Genomic DNA, 9535 nt, shown 5'->3' with positions numbered 1-9535 from the left:
AAGCTTTACTTAACCTTAACCCTGCTAAACATTTTACTTGTGGGCATAACATTTCCTGACTATAACACAGGTTTTCTTCAAGAGAGGAAGGAAATACTGTTAGCTTAAAGGCCCCGTCACACCATAACGTTCTGGTCAACGTTCTCTGAACGTTCTAATCGTTCAATTTCGAGCGTTGTAGGCCGACGAGGTGGACACATCTGGAGTGTGATTAACGCGTGACTATAACGCATGACTAGCGTGGGACTGACGCTTGAGGAGAGTGTAACAGCAACCAAGTAAGACACCCCTGAAAACCATAGACATAATATGCTGAAAACTATTAGCGTGTGATGACGTGTCACTGGGTCGCGACAACGTGAGACAAAAGCAAACGATGAATAACAACCAAGTAACGCTAGGGTGACGACTGACTAACGATAGCCAAACGCGTGCAATGTTAGCTGGTCTCCATGAGAGCTTTTGTACATGTTCAAAAACATTTTTGGGGGGGACCAGCGTTCACCGACGATCACCGACGATTACTGACGATAACCGACGATTACCGACGATTACCGACGATTACCGACGATTACCAGCGTCCACACAACTCTCTTCTGGCGCTATACCAGCGACCGTGCACAATTACCAACGTTTCCTCTAACGTCATAGAACGTTGACCAAAACGTTATGGTGTGAGGGGAGAATTGTAATTTTCTACTCTCCGCCCCTGGATGCTTGACTGTTCCCCTTCATGGACTATAAAGCTCTGTAGGAATGTAAACAGGTAAGACAGGGCTCCCTCCAAATTATAATACATACAACATTACGCTCTTTTAATTCATGGAGGATAAGATTTGAATCCTGTGAACTTTCACACAATCTCTTCAATGTTCTTTTGATCCTTTTAACTGATCATCCATTTGGTTCCGTCATTATTACTTTTATCACTTGTATTATTGTTTTTATTGATTTTATGTAAAGCACCTTGAGCTGCAATTCTTGTATGAAATGTGCTATTTGAATAAAGTCTTATTGTTATTATTATTTCTAAATGCTACCGTTGTAAAATGAAAACATTTTAGAAGGATTCATTTCCAATAGTTGTACACTTGATGAAAATGTTTGAATTGTAGGTCAGCTGATGTCACCCTGTGAGTTGGTCAGATGGAGGTTTAGAGCAGGCAGCTCGGAGCAATAACAGGAAGGTAGAAGGTCAGTTCCACACAGTGCCACACATGCAGCTCCAAACTGCTCCGTGTGTTCCAGTGTTTCCTGTTTTTACGATCCTTAAAAAAACACATTCCAGTTTTTTGGTAAATACAGACAATACAACAAGTTTGTTTAACACATTTAATTGTGGACTTTTATATTAATATAAAACAGAAGCAGCAAAATATTCTGTGCAAGGATACAACACGATGTCAATCCCTCAAGGACCTGACAGAAACCAGACAATGAGGGTGTTTTGCAATCATGCCAGTTCCCCTCATCTGTCTGAGAAACAGGATCAAATATTGCTGACTGCCTACCAAGGGAGCACACAAAGGACAATTCACTTCTGCTGAGCAAGAACCTTTTCTTTCTTACCAGTTTAAAGTGCATATTCAATTCCTGTGATAAAAAAGTAAGCTATGTGATGAGTATGTGGTGATGAGGCGTTACAATTATGTAAACAACTGAAAAGTAGTTTGAAACCCAGGGTTACAGGGCACAAATAAATTCAATTTAAGAGAAAATTATTTTCTTAGTTTGTTCTGAGGCAAAGTTTTGTCGTTCTGAAATCATCCACTTTTCCCTGTGAAAGTAAGCTGTTTCACCTTTGGCCTAGTTCAAATAAAATTGGTATTTCTGCAGTCTGAATTCCCGCAATCTGAATTTTATAAATGTGTATTTCTGAATCAAAAAAATTCAGTTGTATTAAATTCGGCATACAAATAGATCAAATATTATATATTTAACAGCTAAATATTTCAGTTTAATGAAATTTGACATACAAATATTTCAGATCTTTCATATTCAAATTCAGATACTTCTGTCAGCTTTCTAGCTCCATACAAAATACCCTGACCAGACAGATGATACGTGAGGGGGGTGAAAGGAGGGGCCACTACACATTTCAAAGTAAGAGCTGTAGCAGAGAATGTCTAATAAAGCAGGCTCCACAGGCTCTGGCTGAAGATTAGGTCTGGGAAGATTTTTTCAATTCGTTATTTAAAAAGGGATATTGCAGAGGTCGTGTTAGATATCTAGATACTCTACTGGGGCACAGGTAGGGGCGGTTTTAGCTATTTGGAGGCCCTGGGCAGAGGACAATTTTGAGGCCCCCCTTAAGTTGCAAACCCCGGAAAGAACCCTGTGTGTATGTGAAGTGGAGTATTAACTGCATTTTTAAGCTATGAGCATAAGCTGCGCATACCCAAATACACATATTTGGCGTGCAGCTTGGATATCTATCTAACTAGACAAAATTTGCAATATAGGTGAACACTCAAATTATTTAAACTATAGACCATAGCATTACACATATTAAAACAGAACAAACACAACAATAGAACTTAAAACAACTCTTATTTAACTAAACTAATGCCCTTAACTTAGTAGCTTTTCAGCTTGCCGCAGGGCATTCTGGGTACCAGAAGCATTGTGTAACACACTTCGGTTGTGGATGGTATGTCCAGATATAAAGCCAAGTCACTAATTTAGTGGCAGAATCCATTGTTATGTCTACAAAATTATTTTAGATACAGTCTAAGTTTAGCTAGCTTACAAATCCTGAGGATAGCCTACTGTCAGAGAATGTCTAATAAAGAGAGAACTCCCATTCTCGGGAAACTTCCGGGTTCTCAACTGGTTACAGTTCCACTCAAGTTCCATATGAGGGCGCTAACGGTCGAGTGCAGAATGAATGGTGGTCTATGGAGCTATACCCCTCAAAATCCACTTTTCTCAGGATATAATTTTTTGTCAAGTAATTTGAATTCTGAAATCGAAAGGGGAGGCAAAAAAAAACACACACCACAGATTTGTTTTAAAGTTGCCTTTCTGTTCTAAAAAGCCTTTGAAAATGGCATTGACGTCATACACATCGTACGACCAGAGCTACTGCTTGACGGCAAGCTCTGGTTACTTCCACTTTACTCTCAAGGCATCACAACACAGCTGACAGGTTAGGCTCTCCCTGTCAATACAAATGCTAGAAAGAGTTTTGGCTTGCTAATGTTGTTGCTAATGCTGCTAATGCTCTGACATTCTGGTTCTGCTTTGGATGCCATCAAGCGGGATCTCTGGTCGTAGTCAGTCCTTCACTAACCAATCAACATTCTTTAGCAGAATGCTAGTGTGTTATGGGCAACAACGACTTACCCCGTAAGAAATCGAAAGGACATAAGTACTCGTTCATTCAACTTTTGACCTGTAATCCATGTTGAACATACAAAAACTTTAATCAAATCTGAGATTTATCAACGACAATCAGGCCAAAGAGACAAATTTAGCCGTTTAGCTCCATAGACTCCCATTCATTTTGCACTCGACCGCGATCACTCCCGGTGGAACTCTGGTGAAACTGCAACACAATTCGGTACAATGGGGCTTAATAGGGAGTGGGCAGGCTCTCCTTAAACAGGCTCTGCTACTGTAGCAGACCTTTCTATGTGACAACGGACAAGGGTGTTTTGTCCCTCGGGAGTTGCCGTAGGCTCGATGCAGAGAGCATTACGTGAAATCAGTGAGGGCTGTTCGAATGGTGATGTCAAAAGCAGTGGTAAAATAGGCTTTCTAAAACTGGTTGTTCCCATCCTTGATTGTGATTGGCTATATTGCGTTCCATGCCGTTGTAAAATCCAGCATAACCTCACAGGTTGTCCTCATAACATTCTTTAACATTCCATATTACTGCGCATCGAATATTTCAAATTGAAAAAGACGCCCCCCCCCCCCAAACCGAGGTGAGCGCCCCCCCCCTATGGCCCACCCCCACACCCCAATGGTCAACCACAAAAACGGACATATGACGTGCCGTGGTTGGCGCCCTCTGCTGGTTGTGCTTTTGAAACTCAAGGACAGCGGCAGGGTTCATTTAAATCAGGGGTGGGGAACCTTTTTTCTGCAAAGGCCCATTTGGATATTTATAAAATCATTCGGGGGCAAACCCTTATCAACTTAAGACTGTGCCTGCTATGGGTCAAACATTTAATTTACTCATCCCTAATGTGATCGCTGGAACTGCTTCTCTTTGTGAGGTTTGTGATGTTAGCTGGCACGGATGCAGCCTGCTTTGACTGGGGTGCAGTGAACATTTCTGGACATTTTTGGTCCTCTTCCACACATTAAAATAGTGCTGCGGCCAACGAATAATGCATAATAATATGGTTCCTGCAGTGCCATGGTAGGCCGGACCAAATGATGACCAAATGATGGCCGCATACAGCCCGCGGGCCGGACGTTCCCCACCCCTGATTTAAATGGATGCACTTAGGAAATTGCCGCCCCCCTCTTCATGCCGCCTATGTCGCCTATAGGAAGGACCGGCACTGCCTATTCTTATTCCTTTTTTTCTGTCAAGCTTGCTGCACACAATGCACTATAGGCTATAGAAACTCCCCTTGCTTAACCCACTATACAACTGTTCAGGGACGCAAGCTTGATATCAGCTTTGGAAGGGGCATCAATAGTTAATGCAAGCACTTACATTTCTCTGCATTCCTTTGAACGCAAATACAGTTTTTTTTGTTTTACAAGCATTGATTGGGATACTGCGTTTCAGAGATTATAAATCTAAATGAATACACTGACTAATAAAGTAAATTGTTAAAACTCTAACTTTAGATTTTACTGGGGCACAGCAGATTTATACTGGGGCACGTGCCCCAGTAAAAAGGGTTTCACTACGCCACTGGGTTATTGTGTGCTTGCAATTGGGACGGGCGAGTGTAGGTGGAACGTCGATACAGCGGCCGATCACTACTGCGCAGATGGATCTATGGACCTCACTTTGTGCATAGGAGCACAATCAAGCCAAAACAGGAAAGGGCCTTCCCCAAAATGTTGCCACAAAGTTTGAAGAACTAAGGTTCAAGCTCAAAACCCTCAAAAAAACACCTCCATTCCATTTGGCTTGATTTAAACCCAATGAACAAAGCAGAAGTCCATAAAGATTGCGAGCCAGGCCCTCTCATCTAACATCAATATCTGACATCATGAATGCTCATACTTTTGGCTGGGTATACTTGAGGAGTTAGTTTAGCCATTTCACACGTCGGCTGTACGTTGTATACGACCCAATAGACCCCTGGTAGAGAATGTCGTTTTCCAACTATGGCTTGTCTCATATAAGGACTGTCAACTTTCACTTGTCAACACTTACTAGCCCAAGATGAGCCCAGTCTGCCGCCTTTAAATCTGGAATCTGGAAAACCAGATTCCACATCAACATCCCATACTAGGCAGTGATGTTCCCTATCAAAATCACACTTCTAATGTCTAAATGGAAATAGTCCCTCATCATTCATCATTATTGTATGTCACAGCAGCCTTGTGCTGTTAAGCAATTACTAAGAGTTTTGAAAAAGTTTATTCGGTATGGAGAAAAAAACGATTGAAGCCTAATAATTTGCAATAGCCTACATAGAGTTAAACAAATGTGTTCTGTTAAAGTAAGCATATCTACAGGGGAGCAGGTTGTTGGTTATCATTATTACAAAACCTTATCACCATGCATTTGTGTGTAGTGTACACAAAAATTGCAAGTAAAAGATTCCACCAATCCATCTTCTAATAGGCAAAAGGATATAAATACTGTATATGGTATCATAGTGTTATAGTTGCTTAGTCTATATACATGTATACAGAATGTTATGACTGCACAAGGGGTTGAAAATAAAACATAAAACAGAGATAATAGAGAAACAAAATATCCTAAATAATAACAATAACGCTTGTTAACTCTTACCTCTGAAATATAGTTTGTCAGTGTGTTTCATTCTGTTGTGCAAACAGGTACCATCTTTCCAAAGACCCTAGTCTTCCGATCAATTGTTCCATTCATTGAACTATTAATTCGAGTAGCAGTGTTAAAGTGAAACACTCGTTACAGATTGCTTTTTTTCCAACTTCCAACAAAAAATAAACCTATGCAGAAATTAAATTGTACAAGGATGTACAAAGTACAGATGACAAATAATACTGTTCAAATTCACACCTAAAAACTAACGTCATCAAAAATTGGTTCAAGACTGTCAACAATTCTTTCATCCAAAACAATAATAAAATAGTTCACATCATTTACATGATAGTTATACTGTCTTATCATAATGTGACAACACATTCAACAGAAAAATATGCTTCTGTGCAGATAGTGCACAGGAGCGGTATTTATTTATCTATAGGTAGCCAAGGAGACAATCTGTGGAAGAAGAAGCCATAGCTAACTAATAAATATCAAACTCATGTGGACTACTCTATACAAATTCCCAGGATGCATTATAATAACATAAAAAAGAAGTCAATGTATCTCAAATCATGTGTCTGTGAGGAGAGGAATCTTTGTAAGCGTGCTAAAGAAGCCAGCCAGCCAATTGATGAAACAGTCAGCCAGAAGCCAGCAACTGGCCCGTCAGCTGATCAACCAGCCATTCAGTCAAGGTCAGGACCGGGCACGTCATCAAACACCAGGGTCAGCACTTGTGGGTATGTCTGGTAACCCATCAGAACTCGGTCGAGGTCCCGGATCCTGCGGGCGTCTGTAAGCTGGTACTTGTCCCAAGACGGGGGTTCCTTGGCAAAGTCTGGCAGCGGGTAGCTGATGTAATCTTCGTCCAGCAGAAAGACATCTGTGCTGGTGAGGATGAGGGTTTTGGGCCGGAGGAGAGGCTGCTGGTTTGGAGGTGACCCTGGGGGGAGGGGGGAGCCTGGACCGGTGCCCGTGGTCTGGACCTGGAAAACCAGCACGTAGAGCAGGATATTGAAGGAGCACAAGGCACCAGCCGGACTCTTCCTCTCAGCCACGATGAAGGTGAGGTCCCCGATCTCCTCTTCGCTGGGGTACATAAACTTCCCAACACAAGCTCTTCTCCTGCCTGGCCCCCCAGTGGTGGAATCAACTCCCCACCTCCATCAGAGACACAGACTGTCTCTCCACCTTCAAGAGAAGGCTCAAGACGCACTTGTTCCGGGAGTACAACGGTACTTAGGAATGGTTTGTTGAACCCAACACTAGTTTCCTCAAGGATCACAATGACTCTTGCTTAGACTGTTGCTCTTGTTGGTTAGTGGTAGCTGATTTAAACTGTTGTATTATATTAAATCCTATTTTTATTGCTTTCCTACAGGTACACTTGCACTTAGAGATTCATGTTGTGTAATTGTAATTTGCTTAATTAACTACATGCTCTTATGGTTTCTTCCCTTTAGCACTTATTTTTGGTTGTTCACAATGTGTACTTCTGTTTTTGGCTACCTGCAATGCTTTGGGGCTATCTTGTTGTTATTATCAGTGACCTATGCACTTTGTAAAGCTCTCTCTTGGATGTCGCTTTGGATAAAAGCGTCTGCTAAATGAATAAATGTAAATGTAATGTAACTTCACCCTGCTGGAGTGGACCAGCTCATAGTTCTGCATCTTCCCTGCAGGTGGCGACAAAAACCAACTTACTGAAACCCACAGGAGAAGGGCCAAGACTTCCTTCCAAATAAAACGTAATTTCACCCTTGATATATTTATTGGAAGTACCAGTGCTTTTGTTCCCAAACTGAGTGTAGAAGTCTTGTTCGGAGGGTTCAGGGGAAGGGGCTTTCTCTAGTTGAGACAGCACCGTCATCAGCTGCTGGAGGAAGTGGTGGGTGCCGTAGCTGTCTCGAGTCAGACAGCAGAGGATGTGGTCTGCTGAAGACCCTGAAGACACCAGAACAAGCCGTTCAACCACAGAGAACAGGTCCACACTAGGAGAGCTCGACATCTATGAAACAAACTGGATACATGCATGCGTGCCTTGTGGAAGACAAGGGTTATGTCCTTATTCCTAATTAAATGCCCAACTATCTAAATAAACTCTCAAAGCAGGGGTCTTAAGTCAGATTAATGCAAGTGACCAGACCCAGTAGATCTTCTCACCCACAACTCTGAAGTACTGGTCAAACAGTCCCACGTTGACACTCTGCAGGTCACTGAGCTTCATGGCCAGGCAGTAGGACATGAGGAGGTCAGCTAGGCCCTAAGTGCCAGTGTGCCATTATTGAACTGCTTTTGCAAAGGAAATAGATGAGCCCTGACATTTTGCTCTGCATTCTGGGAGGCCCCTGTCATCAGTTTATAAATGAGAACTTGCATTGAAAAAACAAGACATAGGTATCTTTTGCATGCCTGTATTGACAACAGTATATTGATATCATGGTCTTTTGAAAAAAAAAGAGTTTTGATAGTTTGGGCCTAATTCATGTGGTGTGATCTATAATAGGTGAGACTGTCTGGGCACCAGGGGCCGGTATTGGGAGAGAGTTCCGGGAGTGAATAAAGTTAAGCCATGTGAATCTACCCTGCTGCGTCCTTCTTACATATCTTAAGAACCCAACACGACATGGTGTCAGAAGTGGTGCTACAGTGAGTGGAAGGATAGCAGACATTATGAGAAGAAAGGGGGGGGGGGGGAGTGGAGAAACTCAAGCCCAGCAATTAAGCAAGCATGTCGCAACGAGGACAGCAAGCCGCCGGTGTTGGACCGAAATATTTAACAAAAGGTAGAAAAAAAGAAAGAAATAGTGATCATTTAAATAAGAGTTTTAACAAGTTTGAGGCTTGACCATGATAACAGGTCAGGGATATATGGCAGGCAGCACAGGCATATTCCTCTCAGTTGGATTTTAGCACAACCGTGATGGAACGTTCTGAGGCAGCTGTCACAGGTAACCTGAGATTTTATTTGGGGGAGGGAGGATTTCAGCAGGTATGAAAAACAGTGTCGCAAAAATCCTACTCCCCTTCTAACTTTTACATTTTTGCAACTAGTATCAACAGCTTTTTATGGCACACTCTACAGGGCATACGGAGCCACCAAAATAATTTTGGGGTTTGTCAGATCTTACAGTCCCAATTTTTGAGGGGGGGGGGATTTCGGCAGGTAACAAAAACAGTGTTGCCAAAATCCTCCCCCCTTCTAACTTTTACATTCATACAACTAGTATCAAAAGCTTTTTATGGCACACTCTACAGGGCATGAGGAGCCACCAAAATCATTTGGGGGGGGTGTCAGATCTTATAGTCCCAAGATATGGGGGGGGGGGGGGATTTCGGCAGGTATGATGAACAGTGTTGTCAAAATCCTACTCCCCCAGTAAGTTATACTGAAGTTGTACTGTAAGAAATACTGAATTGCTGCCTCCTTAAATAGTTGATTCAAGTAGCAGTTGGTTTTTAGGATTGAGGTAGCGTGTGAGATAAAGAGAACTCATACACAGTAGCCTACTGCAATGCATACAAGGTGAAAATAATGGGGCATTTAGTTGTACTAAACATAGATAAACACAGCTCTATTTGAATATTTCAGGGCATTTAGTGTTA

At 42.1% G+C, this 9535-nt stretch overlaps 1 protein-coding gene across 1 annotated transcript; it reads right to left on the bottom strand.

Annotated features, from left to right (window-relative positions):
* Window positions 1-6615: 6615 nt before the first annotated feature.
* On the bottom strand, window positions 6616-8177 carry LOC124470648 (nischarin-like). Its single transcript, XM_047024596.1, has 4 exons — window positions 8093-8177; window positions 7712-7873; window positions 7562-7605; window positions 6616-7032 (listed from the first exon to the last, which is right to left on the bottom strand). Exons 1-4 carry the CDS (start codon window positions 8172-8174, stop codon window positions 6616-6618), a joined length of 705 nt encoding a protein of 234 aa, XP_046880552.1. The 5' UTR covers window positions 8175-8177.
* Window positions 8178-9535: the final 1358 nt, after the last annotated feature.

Source organism: Hypomesus transpacificus, chromosome 9 (assembly GCF_021917145.1).
Source record: "Hypomesus transpacificus isolate Combined female chromosome 9, fHypTra1, whole genome shotgun sequence".
Classification (NCBI taxonomy): domain Eukaryota; kingdom Metazoa; phylum Chordata; class Actinopteri; order Osmeriformes; family Osmeridae; genus Hypomesus; species Hypomesus transpacificus.
The sequence above is the reverse complement of the archived record's forward strand: the minus strand, read 5'-3'. Positions and strand labels throughout refer to the sequence as shown.

What these genes read in the sequence shown, in the direction of transcription:
- LOC124470648 (XM_047024596.1), bottom strand. Translation starts at nt 8,174, where the DNA reads ATGTCCTACTGCCTGGCCATGAAGCTCAGTGACCTGCAGAGTGTCAAC. An exon ending in CCAGTACTTCAGAGTTGTGG is followed by an intron (nt 7,874 to 8,092) that starts GTGAGAAGATCT and finishes TGGTGTCTTCAG; the next exon opens with GGTCTTCAGCAGACCACATC. An exon ending in GTTTGGGAACAAAAGCACTG is followed by an intron (nt 7,606 to 7,711) that starts GTACTTCCAATA and finishes CGCCACCTGCAG; the next exon opens with GGAAGATGCAGAACTATGAG.